General features: G+C 44.6%; 2 protein-coding genes across 2 annotated transcripts; one reads left to right on the top strand and one right to left on the bottom strand.

The window, feature by feature from the left end:
* The first annotated feature begins 936 nt into the window (after positions 1–936).
* pole4 (polymerase (DNA-directed), epsilon 4, accessory subunit) lies at positions 937–10,154 on the top strand. Its single transcript, XM_067968207.1, has 4 exons — positions 937–1,188; positions 4,710–4,794; positions 5,012–5,053; positions 8,751–10,154. The coding sequence occupies exons 1-4, from the start codon at positions 955–957 to the stop codon at positions 8,762–8,764; spliced, it is 375 nt and encodes a 124-aa protein (XP_067824308.1). The 5' UTR covers positions 937–954; the 3' UTR covers positions 8,765–10,154.
* A 1,979-nt stretch (positions 10,155–12,133) lies between these two features.
* admp (anti-dorsalizing morphogenic protein) lies at positions 12,134–17,875 on the bottom strand. Its single transcript, XM_067968206.1, has 5 exons — positions 17,533–17,875; positions 17,288–17,430; positions 15,503–15,625; positions 14,690–14,885; positions 12,134–12,785 (listed from the first exon to the last, which is right to left on the bottom strand). Exons 1-5 carry the CDS (start codon positions 17,810–17,812, stop codon positions 12,382–12,384), a joined length of 1,146 nt encoding a protein of 381 aa, XP_067824307.1. The 5' UTR covers positions 17,813–17,875; the 3' UTR covers positions 12,134–12,381.
* Between the last annotated feature and the right edge of the window lie 4,295 nt (positions 17,876–22,170).

Here is a 22,170-nt window from a genome sequence, read left to right as displayed (position 1 = left end):
AGCCCTGGGGAACAGATTGAGAGAGCCCCTCATTCCAGCCTTCAGACACTTGGGGCCTGGTTATTGGAAATAATCTCGGCACTTTCAGGATCATGTCTACTTCAAACAGTATTGCTTCTGCCTCTCTGCAGCCAAAACCTTCCACTACCCTAAACTCAATATGGAACACAAAGATAATCTAAATGTCCCCTTTACCAACAACTACCTCCCACAGCCCCCAATCCCACCTCACACCCACATTAGGATTGCCAACCCTCCAGGATAGTCCTGGAGTCTCCAGGAATTGAAGATTAATTTCCAGGACATTGCTGGGAACAACCCAGGGAAAAAAATCATAGCAGCATTAAAAAAATAACTTCTTTCAACACTTTTGTTTATTAGTTATAAAAATGTAGGAGTTGGGAAAGAAAAGGATGTTTGACTGACAGTCAACAATCATCCACTCAGTTAACAACGAGTCTTTTTGCTTTCCAATTGGTGTGTGAAGGCGGTGCATCATGAGGATGGACATGTTGGCTGACCAGTGGTGGGAATGTGGGTGCCAGGGTGTTGGAGGTCATGTGATGAAACCTCCAGGAATACATCCAGCCAGAGTTGGCAACCTTAACCCAGACCCACCCCCACCCTCCCATACCCAACCCACCCCCACCCTCCCATACCAGATCCCCTGCTCCATCTCGCCTCTCCGCCCCTTCCTCACTGCAACCCCTCTAACCTGATTGGTGAAATATCTTTGACAGGAATAATGCTGCGCCACCTGATTGGACCGATATTAGGCGAAATCTGTTCTATTATTGGTCAATTTACCTTCCAGCCCCTTTTGTGATTGGCAAAGACCGAGCAACAATCCTGTACTCTGATTGGTGGAGAGGGTGATTGACGGGCCCGCTGGGCTGATGGCGCACTGTGATTGGTTGTTCCAGGCTCGGCCCCTGAAAGGCGGGAAGGCGGGAGATGGAGGAGCAGGAGAGCGCGGCGGCAACGGCGACGGACCGGGAGCAGGGCCAAAGCCAAAGCCCGCAGCTGGACCCTGAGGCAGAAATCGAGAGGCCGAGCTCGGCTCCGATCTCCGGGCTGCAGCATAAACTGATCCGGCTGCCGCTGAGCCGGATCAAGGGGCTGATAAAGGCCGACCCTGAAGTGTCACTGGCGAGTCAGGAGGCCGTGTTCGCCATCGGCAAAGCCACGGTGAGTGCGTGACGAGGGCCCCGCTCAAGCGCGCAGCAGCCGGCCGTGTGAGTCCACGACGGGTCGCGTTGGAGGCCGCGGGTCCTGCCTGCAGTTCAGTCACCGCCTGCAGTGGGGAAACCCACCGCTATTGATGGGTCTTTGCCTGAGGTTGTCCCCTTGGTCCTGAACCTCTGTCCTGCGCTGGCGGACGCTTCTCCGATTAACCCTTTCTGCTGCAGGTCGGCGTGGGGCGGCCCGGGTGACACCTCTGTTAGGGCCCTCTCTCTCATCTCATTCTGCAACAAGACTCATTCGGAACTCAACCCCCTGGCGCTATGGATCCGCTGCTTTCTCTTCACTGCTTCCAGGACTTGGATGTTTTCCTTATGCCTCAGTCACCAGACTGCTGTACCCAACAAAAACTTGTATTTATATGCCGCCTTTAACGTAGTAAAAGGTCCCAAGGTGCTTCATAGGAGCGTAATCAGACAGAAAATGGTACGAAGCCAAAGAAGGAGACATTAGGACAGGTGACCAAAAGCTTGGTCAAAGAGGTAGATTTTAAGGAGTTTCTTAAAATAGGTGGAGAGATTTAGGCAGGGAATTCCAGAGTTTAGAGCCGAGACAGCTGAAGCATAGCTGCCAATGGTGGAGCGAAGGAAGTTTTATTCATTCATGGGATGTGGGTGTTGCTGGCAAGGCCGGCATTTATTGCCCATCCCTAATTGCCCTTGAGAAGGTGGTGGTGAGCCGCCTTCTTGAACCGCTGCAGTCCGTGTGGTGAAGGTTCTCCCACAGTGCTGTTAGGAAGGGAGTTCCAGGATTTTGACCCAGCGACGGTGAAGGAACGGCAATATATTTCCAAGTTGGGATGGTGTGTGACTTGGAGGGGAACGTGCAGGTGGTGTTGTTCTCATGTGCCTGCTGCTCTTGTCCTTCTAGGTGGTAGAGGTCTCAGGTTTGGGAGGTGCTGTCGAAGAAGCCTTGGCGAGTTGCTGCAGTGCATCCTGTGGATGGTGTACACTGTGCGCCGGTGGTGAAGGGAGTGGATGTTTAGAGTGGTGGATGGGGTGCCAACCAAGCGGGCTGCTTTGTCTTGGATGGTGTCGAGCTTCTTGAGTGTTGTTGGAGCTGCGCTTGTCCAGGCAAGTGGAGAGTATTCCATCACACTCCTCACTTGTGCCTTGTAGATGGTGGAAAGGCTTTGGGGAATCAGGAGGTGAGTCACTCACCGCAGAACTCTGGCAGCCTCTGACCTGTTCTTGTAGCCACAGTATTTATGTGGCTGGTCCAGTTAAGTTTCTGGTCAATGGTGACGCCCAGGATGTTGATGGTGGGGAATTTGGCGATGGTAATGCCTTTGAATGTCAAGGGGAGATGGTTGTTACCTGGCACTTGTCTGGCACGAATGTTACTTGCCACTTATCAGCCCAAGCCTGAATGTTGTCCAGGTCTTGCTGCATGCGGACACAGACTGCTTCATTATCTGAGGGGTTGCGAATGGAACTGATCACTGTGCAATCATCAACAAACATCCCCATTTCTGACCTTATGATGGAGAGAAGGTCATTGATGAAGCAGTTGAAGATGGTTGGGCCTATGACACTGCCCTGAGGAACTCCTGCAGCAATGTCCTGGGGCTGAGATGATTGGCCTCCAACAACCACTACCATCTTCTTTTGTGCTAGGTATGACTCCAGCCACTGGAGAGTTTTCCTCCTGATTCCCATTGACTTCAATTTTACTGGGGCTCCTTGACACTCGGTCAAATGCTGCCTTGATGTTAAGTGCAGTTACTCTCACCTCACCTCTGAAATTCATCTTTTTTGTCCATGTTTGGACCAAGGCTGTAATGAGGTCTGGAGCCGAGTGGTCCTGGCGGAACCCAAACTGAGCATCGGTGAGCAGGTTATTGGTGAGTAAGTGCCGCTTGATGGCACTGTCGAATCACGTGAAATCGCATCCTAAATATTTTACACAACCATTTCTAATAGGATTATAGAACTGCTTCCCTAATGGGACTGGGTTCCTGTCGCATTGACTTCATCCCATTTTTACTCAAGACACATCGTTGCACTCTCGCCCCATGTTGCATTTGGAGCTGCATCGCTGAAGCAAACTGAACATGTTGAAATGCACCGCAGATGGAATCAACCCTGTGAGCGAGCTGTACCTGAATTTGCCATGCATTAAAAATGGGATGCGGTTGGTGTGACAGGAACCCGGTCTTATTAGGGAAGCAGTTCTATAATCCTATTAGGGTACGGTAGCATAGTGGTTATGTTACTGGACTAGTAATCCAGAGGCCAGGACTAATAATGCAGAGTCATGAGTTCAAATCTTGCCACGGCAGCTGGGGAATTTAATTTCAATTAGTTAAATAAAAATCTGCAATTAAAAAAAACTAGTATCAGTAATGGTGGCCATGAAACTACCAGATTGTCGTAAAAACCCATTCAGTTCATTAATGCCCTTTAGGGAAGGAAACATGTCGTCTTTACCCGGTCTGGCCTATATGTGACTCCAGACCCACAGCAATGTGGTTGATTCTTAATTGCCCTCTAAACTGGCCTAGCAAGCCACTTATTTGTAAAATCTCGCTACGAAAAGTCATAATAAGAATAAAACCGGACGGACCACCCGGCGTCGGACCACTAGGCACCGGACACCACAACAGGCAAACCAGTCGCCCTGCAAAATCCTCCTCACTAACATCTGGGGACTTGTGCCAAAATTGGGAGAGCTGTCACACAGACTAGTCAAGCAACAGCCTGACACAGCCATACTCACAGAATCATACCTTTCAGCCAATGTCCCAGACTTTTCCATCACCATCCCTGGGTATGTTCTGTCCCACCGGCAGGACAGACCCACCAGAGGTGGCAGTACAGTGATATACAGTCAGGAGGGAGTGGCCCTGGGAGTCCTCAACATTGACTCTGGACCCAATGAAATCTCATGGCATCAGGTCAAACATGGGCAAGGAAACCTGCTGGTTACCACCTACCGCCCTCCCTCAGCTGACAAATCAGTCCTCCTCCATGTTGAGCACCACTTGGAGGAAGCACTGAGGGTAGCAACAGCTTCATTTCATCTACATTGTTGGGTCACACCAGTTGCACAAACTGATCTGATGAATTTGTCTGAGTTGTCGTAATCACCTAATCCCTGGTAATAAACAATGACATTGATTATGTTGTATGGGAGAGTGGATTACTGAAGTTTTAGACTTAAGAAAAGCTTCCTTTGATGTTGTTAAATAATGAGGCAAAGGAAACACTTCCTGTTTCTTGAGGAACTAAGGGGCATGTTGGGCTGCCTAAAGGGAGGAGGCGTTGGGCCTACTCGAGGAGGTGTACTGGGCCTGCCTGAATAGAGAAGGTACTGGGCCTGTCTGGAGGGTCGGTTGTAGTGGTCCCACTTGAATGGAGAGAGAGGCATACTGGAAGTATGTACCAGGCCTCCTGGGGAGAGAGGATATACTGGTCTATCTATGGGTGCCTCTGTGACTGAACAGTGCATTTGATTTCTCCTGCCAGGAACTGTTTGTTGAGGTGATTGCGAAGGATGCGTACTCGTACGCTCTGCTAGGAAAGCGGAAAACCATCCAACGGAAGGATTTGGGTGAGTCTGCTAGCGGCTTCTATCATACCATGCTCATACTGAGTTGTCTGAGCATGGGTGAGGGTCTGTGTACATGGGGTTGAGATATGTGTGAGAGGCTATGTTCTGAGGTAAGATGGGGTGAGGGGGAGATTGCTACAGTGAGATGTACAGTCAGTTGTGGTTTTGATCTGAAATTGTCCACCTTGCTGAATGATGCCTTTTATTTCTCTTTCAGATAATGCAGTTGATGCTGCGGATGAATTTGCATTTTTAGAAGGTGAGTGCCTCCTCCTTCTGCGCCGCAGGCAGTAATCTTTATTGTGGGAGGTGTTTTCTCCTAAACCTGCTGCCATTACTTCCTACTTGGTTCCCTCATAATTCCTGGACAATGTCATCCCCGCTCAGGACAGGAGTGCAGGAGACAGATTTATGGTTATTTAACATGTGCTTTGTGCTCACCCAGTAGGAGGCAGTGTTTGCTTGAGTTGAAGTACTGATGCAAAGGCTACCATATGCCCACCCTCTTCCTTCAATCACCTATCTAACCTATTCTTGAATGTTGATATGGTATCTGCTTCAATCACTGCTCTAGTAGTGCATTCCATAGCCTCACATAAGTTTTTTTTTAAAAAGTTTCTCATGCTCTGAGTCCTAAATCTCTTACATTTAACTTTGTATCTATGTCCTCTTGTTCTAGACCTCTCAATCATTGGAAATGGTTTCTATCTATTCTGTCCCCTCCTGTCATAATTTTAAACACCTTTATCAAATCACTCAGTAATCTCTCCTAATGAAAACCATCCCACTTTTCCATGTCTGTCTTTGTATTTATATTTCCTCATACCAGGCAGCATCCCAGTGATTCTGCACTGTACCCTCTTTCTTGTCTCAATATCCTTCCTATAGCGTGGAGCCCAAAACTGCACTCAACTCAACTGTGATCTTACTAAGGTCGTATATAGATTCACCATTACAACTTGATTTTCATATTCTATATCTCTTGCCATAAAACTCAGTATTCCATTAGCTTTTTTTTAATGGCCTTATCCTTTCGCAGTGCTGCTTTTAATGTCTTGTGAATCTGAACTCCAGAGCCTTCTGCTCTTCCACAACACCTGGCTTTCCTCCTCCCTCTCTCTCTTTTCCCCCCCCCCCTTATTAAAAATACAATTATTACTTTTTTTCCCCAAAATGTACACTCTCACATTTACTGGCAACTGAATTCTATCGATTTTTTTTGCCCATTCCACCATCTCATAGAATCATAGGTTACAGTACAGAAGGAGGCCATTGAGTCCATGCCGGCTCTATGCAAGAGCAATCCAGCTAGTCCCACTCCGCCGCCCCATCCCTGAAGCCATGCAAATTTTTTCCTTTCAAATACTTATCCAGTTTGCTTTTGAGGGCCATGATTGAATCTGCCTCCACCATCCCCTCTGGCAATGCATTCCAGATCCTAACTAAAATCCCTCATTCCTGGAATCGTTCTAGTAAATCTCTTCTGCACCCTCTCTAAGGCCTTCACATCTTTCCTAAAGTGCGGTGCCCAGAACTGGACACAATACTCCAGTTGTGGCTGAACCAGTGTTTTATAAAGGTTTATCATAACCTCCTTGCTTTTGTACTCTATGCCTCTATTTAAAAAGCCCAGGAAACGTATGCTTTTTTAACCGCTTTCTCAACCTGCCCTGTCACCTTCAACGATTTGTGTACATATACCCTCAGATCTCTCTGTTCCTGCACCCCTTTTAGAATTGTGCCCTTCAGTTTATATTGCCTCTCCTCATTCTTCCTACCGAAATGTATCACTTCACATTTTTCTATGTTAAATTTCATCTGCCCATTCCACCAGCCTGTCTATAACCTCTTGAAGTCTATCACTGTCCTTCTCACTGTTCACTACACTTCTAAGTTTTGTGTCATCTGCAAATTTTGAAATTGTGCCCTGTACACCCAAGTCCAAGTCATTAATATATATCAAAAGCAGTGGTCCTAGTACTGACCCTTGGGGAACACCACTGTACACCTCCCTCCAGTCCGAAAAACAACCACTACTCTCTGCTTCCTGTTACTTAGCCAATTCCGTATCCATGCTGCTAGAATCATAGAAAGGTTACAGCACGGAAGGAGGCCATCCGTCCATCGAGTCCATGCTGGCTGTATGCAAGAGCAATCCAGCTAGTCCCACTCCCCCGCCCTATCCTTGTAGCCCTGCAAATTTTTTCCTTTCAAGCACTTATCCAGTTCCCTTTTGAAAGCCATGATTGACTCTGCCTCCACCACCCCGTGGGGCTACTGCCCCTCTTATTCCATGGGCTTCAGTCTTGATGACCAGCCTATTATGCGGCACTTTATCAAATGCCTTTTGAAAGTCCATATACACCACATCAAGTGCATTGCCCTCATCTACCCTCTCTGCTACCTTATCAAAACACACTCAAGTTAAATAAACACGATTTGCCTTTAACAAATCAGTGCTGGCTTTCCCTAATCAATCCAAGTGACTGCTAATTCTGTCCCAGATTATCGTTTCTAAAAGTTTCCCACCATCGAGGTTAAACTGACTGGCCTGTAGTTGCTGGGTTTATCCTTGCACTCTTTTTTTGATCTTCTCAGTATCCCCTCGCATTTCCTTTGGTGCACAAAACTACTTACTATGCCTCGTACTTTAGTACCGTCTGCAAATTTGAACAGCACTCCCTCTAGCCCTATATCTAAATTATTGATGTACACTGTAAACAGAAATGGTTCCAGAACAGAAGCCTGTGGGACACTGCTTTAGGTGTCAGTCTTAGCTCAGTGGTGGCACATTCTGCTCTGAGTCAGAAGGTTGTGGATTCAAGACCCACTCCAAGTACTTGAGCACGTAGTCTAGGCTGACATATGAGTGCAGTACTGAGGTACTGCTGCATGGTCAGAGGTGCCATCTTTCGGATGAGTCACTAAACTAAGGTTCTCCCAGGTGAACATAAAAGATCCCAAGGCATTATTCGAAGAACCACAGGGATTTCTCCCAGTGTCCTGGCTGACATTTATCCTTTGACCAATATCACAAAAGAATTATCTGGTCATGTCTAATTTCAGTTTGAGGGACCTTGCTGTGTGCTAATTGGCTGCCGCATTTCCCTACATTACAACAGTGACTACAACTCAAAAGTAGTCACATGAAAGGTGCTGTATAAATGAAAGTTCTTTTCCTTCTTTACCCATTTCCAACCACTCTTAGGAATTGCCATTAACTCCTACTGTCTCTTCCCTTCTAACCAATTTTTAATCTAATTTGCTGCTCTTTCCCCTAATTCCATACCCCTTAATCTTCTGCAAAAGTCTCTGGGGTGATACCTTTTTAAAGGTTTTCTGAAAGTTAAAGTACACCGGAGTCACTGCATTGCTCCCATTCACCATATCTGCCGCCCCCCTCAAAGAATTCTATCAGGTTTGTTGAGCACAATTTTTCTTACTGTAATCTGTGTTTGTTGCTTCTAATTATTTTCTCCATCTAAATATTTAGTAATTTCATCCATAAGATTCCAAAATTTACCCTACTACAGGTGTTTAAACAAACTAGCCTATAATTACCCAGCTTACCTCTGTCTCCCTTTTTGATAATGGATGCAGCCTCTGAGCTGCTGTGATCCAAGCCTTTGCAAGCCTCTTGCCTTCTATATGCGGTGTGTGTGTGTGCCTCTTGCTGTCTTTCTCATAGCTATCTCCCTCTGATATAAGATTCATTTGATACTGAACACGTGCAGCGTGATGCAGTAGTGGGAGAGCAGAACATTGATTCTTGCACTAATAGTTTTAGATGATCTGACTATCCAAACTCATTAATCCAGTTGGTTGTGGTGATGATGCTGCAATACCACCAAGGTGGGGACAGCAAAAGTCACTGCTTCTTGGACTTGTATTATTGTTATAATGTCTTCTGCTTGTTTGCATGTCCGAGAGAGTTTCAGTACTCTTTATTCTTCCAGGAACTCTAGAGTGAAATGGAGACGAGCCTCATTAGAGACCAAAGTGGCTGCGTAGATGGAGAGCTGTGTTCAGAGATTCTCACTATATACTTGTATGTACAGTTTGTATAATTTTGTAAAAAGGGAATGGTATGTATTGTGTGAGTCTGGGTTTTAAAGTGTGAATGTTTGCAGATTAAATGACTACATTAATAAGCTACTGTATTTTTTGTTTTGAATATTACCTTTAACCACAGGACCTTTCAATCATGCTGGGGGTGGGATTAGCATGTGTGCCTACATAAAAGAAAATCCCACTCTATTATATCAATAGACTATTAGGCAGGACCAGTAGTTTACACAAAATGGATGATGTCTCTTACAATATAACTCTGGTACACAGCTAGCACCACCAGCCAGTGATGTATATCATCTTAGTGGGTGTAATGATATGACACATTACCAGAAGCTTGTACATGGGCTTCAGAGCACTGCAGCATGAAATCACTGGCTTTTGCCACTATTACAAACACACAGCTGGAGCTGATCTGAAACCTGCACTGTTGATAAACATGAGAAGACTGGAAACTTAACTGCCTGAACCCTCAGTTAATTCCAACCTGAAACTTACTCCTAGGAATCCACTATTCTATCCTGATCATATTACAGTTTATAATTTACTTCCAGATTATCTTTCTGTGCAATATTTCCTGCTCTCTTGAGCCTATTTTTCTTGAGCCAAAATCACTCCACTCCCTCCCTCAAAGTTCTTCCTGCTTGTCAACTGCACCGATGAGGGACATCACTCTCTTATACACTTGGCAAATAATGCACTTTGGTATTTAGCTTAGTGTCTGCTTTCAAGGGCCTTAGGCAGGAATAATATGTATGTAACTATAAAAATAATTATATGTATATTAAATAACCACTGCACCATTTTTGTCAAATGCTAACATTTTTTAAATACAGAATATCTCTTTTTTGCTTTTCCTGCTTCTATTTCCAACTATTGATAATGTAAGAGCAACTGAACACTTTGTTTTGTACTTGCCAAATACTGTATTCATTTAACAGTTCTTAATTGCGTCTGTAGTACAGTCACACTATGTAGAACAAGTAAGTGTAATGTTTGTATGAAATGTTATCTGGATATTACAGTTGGTGTGCTTCTAGGTACACAAGGGGTTTTGTGCTGTGCTGACAAGTATTGCAGTATGGGGTTGGGATTTTGTTTTTAAGTAAACTTGTGTAACGTGCCAGATCCTGTGACATACATTCAAGTGATGATCCTCTTTGTATAATCCCACATAACGTAACTTTACTAATTCAATGTGACCTGTGCAGTATCATGTGCTTTGTCCCCCCACAAATATATCAGGAATACAACAAATGCCAACAAATCTCCAATAAATTCAAAATGAAATTGACACCAACCAGAAATGATGTTAAACTGGATTTAAAGCTGGTTGCAATGCCTGTGAATACCAACAGCTTGTATGGGGTCCAATATGAGAGCGTCTCGGGTTTTGAAAGATAGTTAGTGACTAAGAAAGACTTGGGCTTTCTCTGAGTTTGACTAAACTCAATTTCTACTGACCTTTGTGATTGTTGGCTGGGTCGTGCTCTTTTCTCACCTTTCCAATTGTTATAGGAACTGTTTGAATCGTCTCCTGCCCTGATTGAATCTATAAGATCCACGTTTTGATTTTGACCTGGTATCTGTACCTTTCCACATGAGTGTATTGCTATGCCTGGCAGTACGATGATCCATTCCTTGAGGCTGGGTGTCTGATCTCAGAGAGTTGAAGGTCTCTGTTTTCTTATTCACTTTCTTTGCCTCATGAGTCAGAAGGCTATGGGTTCAAGCCCCACTCCAGGACTTGAGCACATGATCTACGCTGACGTTTCATAGCAATATTGCAACATCTAGAAAAATGTTAAACGGTTGGTCAGAGGCAAAGAGATCTTAGAAATAAACTTGGCTGCAGTTGCGAAACATAACGGTAAGAAGTTCTTCAGTACGTCCAACAGTGAGCGGTTAGTCAGAGAGGAGCTGAGAACTAAAAATGCAAATAGACTCAAAACAGGACAAGTACATGTTGGTAAACATTCTGAATGATTAATGATATAAATCCTAGACAGACTGAAAAAAAACTAAAAAGACTCCAGGAATAGATGGTACTTATCTCAGCATACTAAAGGGAGCAGATTTGTGAAGCATTGACAATCATGAGGGAGTCACTGGACAATAGAGAGGTACTAATTGGATTAGAAACAGGCTAACACGGTACCATATTCAAAAAGTAAGATTTTTTTTTCCCTTCAATTAAGGCAGCCGGACAGAGTTTGTGAACAGCAGCCAGAAGGTCCCAAAGCCTTTAGTGGTACTGTTGCTGCAGGCTTTTCTCTCTAGCTTCCAAGTACAAAGCCTTGCTAAGAGGAAGTTCAGGTTTTGGGTAACAACTTGAATCCAGAAATATAGGTAGGTTCAGGGCAAGTCAGATGGAGGAGATTTTTGCCTTACCCAGGCAGAGGTGGGGGGGGAAATCAGCCCTTAAATTGTATGATAGTGATAGCATTTGTAAAGGTGGGTGAGGAGGAGTGAGACCAAGAATAATAGGGAGAGCAAGAAAATAATGGGGAAAATTAGAGAATATCAGTGAAGGGAGAGAGACAGTGAGAATAACAGGATGAGAAGCACAATGACGTGAGATTGAGATTGTGCAAATAACGGGAACGAGAGAAAGAAAGTGAAGGAGAATAGCAATGAGGAGGTGAGTGTAAGAGAAAATAACAGTTAAGTGGGTTTGAGCGTGAGAATGATAAGGAGAGCAATGGTCTAAGTGAGGAGAAAACTCAATTGCAGTTAGCGATAGAGGGAATGAGAACAACTGAGGGGAGAGAAAATAATAGCGAGGGCAGAGAATAGGATTGAGGGATAGAGAGAATGAGTATCAGTGGGAGAAGGGTGACAGTGTGAGAGAATAACAGTGAAGGAGAGTGAGATAATGGGAGAATAAGATTGAAAATAACTGAAGTTACTCTAAGAATAACAGTGAGGGAGAGTGGCGGAGAATATTCGTGGAAAAGTGGCAGAGAATAACGAGTGAGGAGATGCAAGAATGGGAATAGTGATGGGAGAATCCCTGTGTGTGAGATTGTTATTGTGTTTAATTGTTATTTGGAAGTTTACAAATGGGTTGAAATTACCCAGGCTTACAGTGCTGTATTTATTTATTCTGTATAATACATCCATTTACATTTATTAGATTTTAAACATTTAATTAGATATTATGAACTCTGGCAATAGTTTATGATCCTGCATATATTAATACATCTATATATAAAATTATATACACATATGCATATTATACAACCGACCGTATGTGCTGTCAAGTCACCAAGCCTTGCTTTGTGAAGGGTCTGTTTTTTTTTTAAAAAGTCTGTTTCTTGGACAGGCAGCTTACTTTCCTGATTGTGGTTTTGAAAAGCTTCCTGTCTCCTGCTGCTGATCCCACTGCTTCCAGGTCTTGTGAAGATGCCTGTTTCTCACCTCAAGAGCCAGTGCATAACTGGCATGGTTATGGTTCTCTGGCAGTTACTCTTTCCTGGCTGGTGCAATTGGGTCGTGATTGAAGATGTCCGTGATGGATTAATGGCACCCACAGCTGCCAGCAACCATGTCGTCATACTGTTTCAAGACCACGTTCTCGTCATCATCAAAATAGAGAAGATTGATGGAGAAGAGCTTGTCTGGGATGCAGCACGGAGATGCCACACCGTTGGTTAGCTTAAGAGCGTTGATAATGGACTGGACAGTAGCATGGTTGGTGGGTCTCATGTTCTGGCCCAATGGGAAGACACAGGCTCCTTTACAGTGGTAGGCGTTGTAACCCCGTGGGGAGATAATCCAACCAGACCAGCCAATCTCTTCAAAGTCCACATATAGAGGATACCTCTGACAGGCTAGGAAATCCAAGGACCTTGTGTTCCGGCTCTGGCTTGCTTTGTTCTGGAGCAGCCCTTCAGGGAGAAATGGAGTCTCTGTGGCAACGTCTGAAAGTGTGGAATATAATTAATAACGATCAAATCATCTCATATTTTAAAAACAAAAACGTTCTCTTGTCTTTTCTGAAGACACTGGGGTTTCACAGGCACCAGCACCTTCTGCTATCTTATCCAAGTGGCCCTTCTTCATGTGAGTCTGCTCAGTGAGTGTCAGCAAGGATTCAACTTTACAGGATGGGGTAAAAGGCCTGAGCTCATTCCCATACTGGGCTAATTGTGACCTTGGCTGGAATCAGTTTAAAAAAGCTGGTTTCTTTGCTAGATTACAGTAATACCTCAACTGAAAAGTCTTTATGGCACCAAGCACACAAATTTAAAGAAGCATCAACCATTGCAATGAGCTACAGGTACAGACTTTTTCAACAGCTGCTGCAACTGCACTGAATTTTCCACTCCCAGAGGTGGGCTGCCTCTAGAGGGTGCTAATAACACCTGGAGCCCACCACGAATGTGTCTTGAAGATATGCTGCTCCTGATGTTACTCCAGCTCAGTAAATTCCTGAACTGAAAAAGAAATTGTCATCTCTATGCCTTTTGTTACCGCTGGACTCGACTATTCCAATGCTCTGCTGGATGGCCTCCCATCTTCCACCTCCATAAACTTGAGCTCATCCAAAACTCTGCTGCCCGTATCCTAACGCACACCAAGTCCCGTTCTCCCCTCACCCCTGTGCTCACTGAACTACATTGGCTGCCGGTCCGGCAATGCCTCGATTTTAAAATTCTTATCCTTGTTTTCCTATCTCTCCATGGCCTCGTCCCCTCCCTATCTCTGTAACCTCCTCCAGCCCTACAACCCTCCGAGATCTTTGCGCTCCTCCCAGTTCTGGCTTCTTGCACGTCCCCGATTTTACACACTCCACCATTGGCGGCGGTGCCTTTAGCTGCCTAGGCCCTAAGATCTGGAATTCCCTCCCTAAACCTCTCTACCTCTCCTCCTTTTAAGATGCTCCTTTAAAACCTACCTCTTGACCAAGCTTTTAGTCCCTTGTCCTAATATCTCCTTATGTGGCTTGGTGTTAAATTTTGTTTGATAATGCTACTGTGAAGCACCTTGGGACGTTTAACTCCGTTAGAGGTGCTATAGAATTGTAAATTGTTGTTGTTGATCATGTTATTACCATTCACTCTTTCAAACCGCACACACATTCCTCTTCCATTCTTGCTGGGTACAGTTCCACAGATGGCAGCAGTCCCTCACCCAACTGACCTTTCTTCGAGCCTGAGTCTAAATAATGAGTGTTCACAGCCAAACCTGATCCTACCATTATCCAGCACCCACACACATGCACTTTAGTCATTGGTTAGGTGCAGAAATAATTTAGGTGTTTGAAAGGGCAATAGATACTTACATGGGATGCAAGGGTATTAAATGATTTGTAAAATGAGAGAGGAATTAGGATTAAAAAGATAAACAGCTACTACTGCTAACAAAATGGTGGAGGAGATTGAATGAGTCATCCTGTCCTTATGACACTGGCTGATTTTCTTCCCCCTCAGCCTAGCAGCACTGAGACCAATTGTAGTGCCTGTAATTGTGTCCCAGCTCAGATCAGCTAACACCACAGATTGTGAATTGAACCTACAACCTTCCGACCTATAGGACTAAGCAGCATTCAAGGCATTGCATGAACCCTTTGAGCCATCAGGAATTATAAGTTAATCATCATTTTATTGTAACAATGGAAATACAGTTTTGATTATCTTTTAAATGGATCCAGAGGGAGACACCCCCCCCCCCCACCCCCAAAACAGGGAACCTGACTGAGATTAAACCAACTCGTTCAGACGCAATACCAATGACTTTTTTTGTAAGTGTGTTTAAACACACAGTGAATCGGTGAGGTGCTTCTATGGATCCTACACTTTTGTGCCAATCATAAGGACTTTACCTATTAAGGAAGTAGAGGTGCCAGTCCCTCTCCTCCCGTCATCTGTGAAGAGGACCAGCATTGGCTGTTTGCTGCTGTGATGGTCTCTCCCTGTGGCGAAGCGGACAATGTGATTGTTGAGCTGATGTCCAGCCAGAGTTCGCACAATGACTAGCAAGCCCTTGTTACACTCCTTATCCTGTGTCCAAGCATATACCTGCACAAATAAACAAATCTTTCATCAGTCAAATACAGTAAATGTTTCATACAGAGTAAGACTCCCTCTGTTGTGCCTCATGAAGCGCTGCCAGGTCAGGTTTACTAGGTGGCAGATGCAGAGCAAACCACAGTCTACTTTGCCTGAACAATGTGCCTTAACTCCAGCCTCAGAAGAGCAGCTCTAATTACACCAGTGTGACATTTGCATTGGTGAATCGTTACACCCACAGTTATAACAAGGGTCTGTGTAGTTACTCCCTCAATTATAAGAAGGGTCTGTGTAGTTACTCCTGCAGGAATAACAAGGATCGGTTCAGTTACTCCTGCAGGTATAGCAATGATTGGTGTGGTTACTCCTGCAGGTATAGCAATGATTGGTGTGGTTACTCCCACAGATACAACACAGTCAGTGTGATTACTCTTGCAGGTTTAACAAGGGTCAGTGCAGTTACTCCTACAGATGTAACAGTGGCTTATGTGGGTGCTGCCATAGATAATGATACAACAGAGACCAGCACTATATTGAGGGGGGGGCGGTGATTACTCATGCAGGTATGACAGGGATGAGAAAAGTTATTCCTGAAGGTATTACTGGATAATTGCAATATAACTTACAACACGAGTGATTGTGAAGACCTCCCATGTGCTGTCATGGACTGGGAGTACTCTGGATGACAGCAATCTTTTCCCCTCTGCTGTAGACGTGTTATTGTTGTCCAGTATTTGGTAGACACTGACCTAAAACAGAGTATACAGCTCAGAGAAGTTGTAATATATTATAAACAAAGCCAGAAAACAATCAAAATGGAATGAATGCACTGCCTCCTGGTTCGTCCTCTAGTGATTTCCCCAGACCTGAGGCTCTTATGGCTTGCTTCGAACTGTGGCTCAGCAGTGCATCCTACTGAGGTGGCAGCAGATTACTTCCCTCCCACCTATCCCCAGTATACTTGCATGAGCAACCATCCCAAGCCATTAGGTACAATCGACTGATGAAAACTGCACAGTCAGAAGGATTCATACACACTGAGACCGAACTAAGAGAGATTCTTCAAAACTTGGTTCTTGTTTCTGGCCTCTTACACAAACACCATGAGGTGGAATTTCCTGTGGGGGCATAATCGGGAAGTGACTCCTGAAATTACCCATTCCTGTGCTCATTTTGCCGATATCTATTTACACCCAAATTTCCTGCCAATTTCATTAGTATACATCGGAACGTAAAAACGGCGGAAACCAATTGGGGCCCGAGGAAAGCGCCAAACTCACCATATGTTCCTTTAAGTTTGAAAATTAAAGTTTCAAACCATCTATCATTCATGCACATTGGGCACAGCATGTTTAAGAACATGCATGTGACTCTTTGGGGGTAATTTTGACTTTGTGCGATAGTGTAAAATGGGTGATAGCTAATTGGCAGCCCGATTTACATCTCTCAATTTTTATTTCCACTGACTTCAAAGGAAATAAAAATCGAGAGAGATGTAAAGTGGGCTGCCGATTAGCTATCACCCATTTTACACTATCTCACAAAATCAAAATTACCCCCATTCTGATGCCATAAAAATGCATTCTAAGAAACTGTAAATACAATGCAGGTCTCTGTAAATACAGTGCAGGTCTCTGAGGATAAGTTTTTAAAAATTGCAATAAGACACCAGAAAATTGACATTGTTTCCTGTTGCACCTAAAATTCTGGGCTTAATTTTACACCCGTTTTGAACCAGTGTAATTGCAGGAAATTCGTGTTTACGGCGCTCTAACTTAGGGAAGCCATTATAATGAGCCGTGATGTGTTTGGGACCGGCGTAAAGGGGCGAGGCAATTCGGCCCTAGTGTGTAACACTTGCGCCCGGGTATTTGCTTTATGCCCTGTCTCCGGGTGCAAATACACAGGAAATTCCACCCATGTCAGGAGGATGTGTGAAACCACACAACCAAAGAATAGCCCCTTCTCTCAATTTATCTCTTGGTTCCTCTCTGAGTTTTCTCTGTCTCTATTTCTCTCTGAATTTCTTTCTGCCTCGCTCACTTTCTGTCTGTTTCACTCTGAATTTATTTCTGTCTGGCTGTCTCACACTTCCCGAGTTTCTTTCTATCTGTTTTTTCTCTATTTCTCTGAATTTCTTTCTCTGTTTTTTTTATTCGTTCATGGGACGTGGGCGTCGCTGGCGAGGCCAGCATTTATTGCCCACCCCTAATTGCCCTTGAGAAGGTGGTGGTGAGCCGCCTTCTTGAACCGCAAAGAGTCTCAGAGTCTCTCTTCCCCCTGAGCTTATCTCTCACACACACCCTGTGTCTGTGCAGATTTGAAGTACCTGTTTTGCTCCGGATTATCTGCATTAATGAGTGGATGGATGCACTGAGCTGTCAGACTTGGCCCTGCCCCTGCTCTCTTACCTGGCAGAAGTGGTGCCTGTGGTACAGGGTGTCTTGTGAGAGTCGGGTTCGCAGTTTGAAGAGGTGTAGTTCGGCGGCCAAGATCTTCTCGCTCTTGGCCACGCTGGACAGGTTGAAGAAGAACTGGAACTGCTGGCTGCGGGCTGAGAAGGACAAAAGATGCAAAGGTGATTGGGGCTGAAGGGGGCGGGGGAACTGCGAGTAACAATCTCCAATACTCAACACTACACGGGACAGGCTCTCACTTCTATCCAGGAAGCTGCGCACCGTGTTTCCCACCAGCAGGTCAGGCTCCTTGGTCACTCCGTCCACGTCTGCCACCGTATTGTAGAGGTCCAGCATGTACTGCGGGGGCTGGCGGACCGGGTGAGGGGACTGCGGGGCGTCTTCCATCCCGAACACCTCCAGCAGCTTCTTAAGTGCCTCGGACCGCACCTGCTGGCTGTGCCCGGACAGGTTGGCGGCGCAACTCGGCCCCAGGGACACGAGCAAGAGGAGCAGCGAAGCACCGGCACCGGGGCACATGGCACTCACTCACAGGCGGGGACGGGCAGTGGGATCGCGGTCACGGTGGGAGCCGTAATATATCCGCCCAGTGCAGCCCATCAGAGCAGAGTATGCTAGCGGCCAATTAGTGGGTGTGAGGGGCTCGGACCCTCCTGCTAACGAGGTGTGACCCCAAGCCCAGGAAGGACCGCGCTCCTCACTCTAATACACAAGCATCGACTGATCCCCAGCCCCACGTGGAGACCCCCCACCGCTTCCCTCCCTCCCGATTGTACTCGCACAGTCGGGGCCACTTGCTGAGCCCTTGAGTGAATAATTTCCACTAATGGAACCATTAACTGTACAAACAGAGGGAGCTGGCATCCCCGAGAGAGGGGCTGTGTCAGAGAGAGAAAGAGATCCTGGGTCAGAGAGATAGAGAGACTGGACCACAGAGATAGAAAGAGAGACTGTCAGAGAAATAGAGAGACTATGTCAGAGAGAGAGAGAGACTGGACCACAGAGAGAGAGAGACTGTCAGAGAAATAGAGAGACTGGGCCAGAGAAAGATTGGATTAGAGAGAGAGAGACTGGATTAGAGTTAATCTCTCTCTTTAACCACCTGTCTCTGACCCAGTTTCTCTCTCAAACCATCTCCTTCTGACCCAGTCAGTCTGTCTCTCTCTGACCTGGTCTCTGATCCAATGTCCCTCTCTCTTTGTTTTAGTCTCTCTCTGACCCAGTCTCTCTCTGACCCAGTCTCTCTATCCCTCATTCTAATCCAGTCTCTCACTCTATTTCAGTCTTTATCTGATCCAGTCGCTATTTCTTTGACCCAGGCTCTCTCTCTGATCCAGTTCTTCTATCTCTCTAATCCAGTCTCTCACAAGTTATAGAGAGGGTTTGGGTGAGGGAGGAAGAGAGAGAGAGAGATAAAATGTTCAGGTAGACAGAGACTGGATGGGAGAGAAAGACTGGGTATGCCTTCTGTAGTAGATATTCCTGGGCTGATGCTTATTGCAGGTGGATGCAGTGTAGTACTAGGGGAATGGGCCCTCTACCTCCAGGCCTGCAAGCAGCTGCTCTTCAGGTGGCCCTACAGAAACACAATGGGCAAAGCATGTCGGAATCTGTAGGGCACTCCTTGTAACACGTTTCAGTTACGTTTCACATACAATGATATGATGTAGTGACACTAGGTACATTACCTATTGGAAGAATGTTTGAGCAAAGGACTAATTTCTTAAGGGATTCATCCCCAATCCTGGACAAAGTTCACAAAAACAGATTAATGTTAAATCTTATTGACCATAGAAATTGAGCATTTTAATACATTTTATCCAAATTCTTTTCACTTTCTCTTTCCTGGCTTCTGAAATGACAACCATTTATTACCATATATTAACTATGTAAATTTTCTAATTAACTTGTTATTTGCAATTCTGGCAGCGGTATTAGCTGCTGTTGTGAGGTTTAGTGTGCTATAAGACATTATACTAATCCCAGCAATACAAAAGCCAACAAATAACTTTAAAAAATGACAACAGGATAATCATGCAAAATGATCAACACCGCAAATTAATGTAAAACACTTCTGCTGAGTAGCAGAACAGTTTCAATGAACTAAGTTCGGCAGTAAATATTACTGCTTTTAAGTTCTTGCTACTTTTTTTTAAAAAGTAGTGTTCGGTTTTACAGTTGCGAAGTCTTCATCTGCAAGAGTTCGAAGTTCTTCTTCAAACATATCTGTGGTTAGAGGGAGAGGTAACATGGCTCCAGGAGCAGAAAAGAACCTAATAAAATTCTAAGAAGGTAAAAATTTACTTGAAGTAGAAAGGGGTTGGTCTGGGAAATTAGGGCTGTAAGTCTGAAGGAACGTGAATGAAACAGGCTTGAAAAAATGTCTATATCTCACCAGATCCCACACCCTATGGGAAACAACAACGTTGGAAATATCTTGAGAAAAGTACATCCAATGTGACAAGAACTGGAGCCGTGTTCTGGGCCATCTCGGTCCCTGAGCTCTGGCAAGCCGACCCTTGAAGATCAGACAGCTCAATTGTCCTTGTATTTCTTACTCACTCATTTGTTCTCTTTGAATTTTGTGGGCCTGGAGATTTGGAAAGGGCTATTCTTTGCACTGCTGCCTCATTGGTTATAGGAACAGAAATAGACCATTTAACCCCTCAAGCCTATTTGCCATTCAATTAGATCATAGCTGATCTATACCTCAACTCCATTTATACACCTGTGCTCCATATGCTTTGATACCATTACCTAATAAAAATCTGTCGATCTCAGTCTTGAAAATTTCAATTGACCCAGCATCCAGGGGGAGAGGGTTCCAGATTTCCACTAATCTTTGTGTGAAAAAGTGCTTCTTGATTTCACTCCTGAATGGCCGAGCTCTGATTTTAAGATTGTGTCTCCTTATTCTGGATTCCCCTACAGTGGAAAAAGCTTCTCCGTAAAAATCGTATCGAATCTTTTTATCATTTTAAACACCTCAATTAAACCAACCCTCAACCTTCTAAACTCAAGGGAATACAAACCAAGTTTATAAAACCTGTCCTCATAACTTAACCCTTTGAGCCCTGGTATCATTATGGTGAATCTGCACTCTTTTCCCCTATAAGGCCAATATTCTTCCTGAGGTGCGGTACCCAAAACTAAATGCAATGCTTCAGATGGGGTCTGACCAAGCGTCTAAATAACTGAAGCATAACTTCCTCCCCTTTGTATTACAACCCCTTTGAAATAAAGGCCAACATTCCATTTGCCTTTTTTTGTACCTGCGCACTAGCTTTTAATGATTTCTGCTTGTTAAATCCTAAATCTGAACACGGAGATCTGCTAGTGTCAAATACCCATATATGAAAATTAATGGGGATTTAATTGGGTTTGAACTTTATATATAAAAGTACAGAGAGACCAGCCCACAAAGATTAAAGCCTGGACACCCCTGCAATGGGTCACTTGCTCCTTTAAAAGTTTGCTGCCATGCCAACGTGATCTCATGTACAAAATCTCCTCTTATCACAGCTCATTTGTTTTGAAAGAGACTGCAGTTGTGTTTCTGGGGTTCCTTTATTCAGTAATTTCAGGACTTGATTTGGAATGCTCATCTTACCACTTCGTACAGTGTCTTTTGAAGGCTAGTAGCAAACAAGAATAGTGAACCAAAGCAATGTTATCAAAAAACCCTAGAAGTGCAAAAATGGCAGAATTCCCAGCAAAAACAACCAATATATGTGACAAAAATTCAGCAGGCCAGGCCCCAGGATCCCTAATGTACCTGTTTCAACTGGGGGAGTATTGAGCATTCTGTTACCCACGGTTGGGAATCCCGGTGAGGGGCTGTATTTAAGTATTCATACTAGTAGTGCAGTCTCAATTTTGCCCCCATAAAGTCAGAAAATGAGCACCTCTGTGGCCACAGCCTAGGCCTGATTTCTGGTACCCATTTGCTTCCCGCAAAGCTCTACACTGTTGGCACAACTTCACAAAAGGGAACCAGTAAGTAAATTTGCTACTAATCCATACAGATCCCAGGTTCAATCATTGGTGAGAAGAGTTTTGACTGAATGCTCTGTCTCTTCATATGGTTTAACCAAATTAGTGTGACATCAGGAGCTCTTATTACTGCCTCATTATCATGAGCCACAATATACGCCGAACATTTCTTGGCGATAGAGAGCATTTAATGCACCTTTTTCTGGGAACAGAACCTTTAAGCACTTCTCTCGTCAGTTAATTATTTTACTTCAGAGACTAGGTGACAAGTTAGGACACTGCCCTTTCACTACTGATACCCAGTAGTGAAAGGACAGAGGAAGTCTCTACTCTCTGTCAGGTGTACGATTCCCGTGGGGACTATGTATGGAGCAGTCCCACTCCAATTCCTAGTGCACACCTACCCATAAAATGCTGCCTACAATTTGGCTCAAAAATTGGTAATCTCCTTCAGAGATGTCATTAGGGTGTGAGAAATACAGTAGAGGGAGCTCTTCTGAGGTTGAGGTTAAGGCATTGGTGGAAAGAAAGAAAGAACTTGCATTTATATAGCACCTCTCACGACCTCAGGACATCCCAAAGCGCTTTGCAGCCAATGTACTTTTTAAGTGTAGTCACTGTTATAATGTAGGAAATTTCCACTAGGTACAGCTATATCGTAAATGCATCCTTTGTAAATGGGTTTACAATTTTGCTACACCTAGTGTACAAAGAATGTCTTCCCCCAGGTGCTTATCAGCCTGTGTTGTACCTGACCTGGGGGTGCTCACTGCTGACAATGGGTGACAAAAGTTAACAGTGATGTTCCTCAACTTGAGCACAAAAGAAGAACCAGAAATTACAAAAAAAGATATGGGGTATAATCTGCCAAGTCATATCACAAG

Source organism: Heptranchias perlo, chromosome 29 (genome assembly GCF_035084215.1).
Source record: "Heptranchias perlo isolate sHepPer1 chromosome 29, sHepPer1.hap1, whole genome shotgun sequence".
Lineage (NCBI taxonomy): Eukaryota > Metazoa > Chordata > Chondrichthyes > Hexanchiformes > Hexanchidae > Heptranchias > Heptranchias perlo.
The sequence above is the reverse complement of the archived record's forward strand: the minus strand, read 5'-3'. Positions and strand labels throughout refer to the sequence as shown.

Bases quoted from the DNA above. Each gene is read 5' to 3' on its own strand.
- admp (XM_067968206.1), bottom strand. From the start codon at position 17,812: ATGTGCCCCGGTGCCGGTGCTTCGCTGCTCCTCTTGCTCGTGTCCCTG. The intron at 15,626-17,287 runs GTAAGAGAGCAG...ACTCTGTTTTAG, and splicing joins ACAGGCACCACTTCTGCCAG to GTCAGTGTCTACCAAATACT. The intron at 14,886-15,502 runs GTAAGTTATATT...TTATTTGTGCAG, and splicing joins TCTTCACAATCACTCGTGTT to GTATATGCTTGGACACAGGA.
- pole4 (XM_067968207.1), top strand. From the start codon at position 955: ATGGAGGAGCAGGAGAGCGCGGCGGCAACGGCGACGGACCGGGAGCAG. The intron at 1,189-4,709 runs GTGAGTGCGTGA...TTCTCCTGCCAG, and splicing joins TCGCCATCGGCAAAGCCACG to GAACTGTTTGTTGAGGTGAT. The intron at 4,795-5,011 runs GTGAGTCTGCTA...TTTCTCTTTCAG, and splicing joins CATCCAACGGAAGGATTTGG to ATAATGCAGTTGATGCTGCG.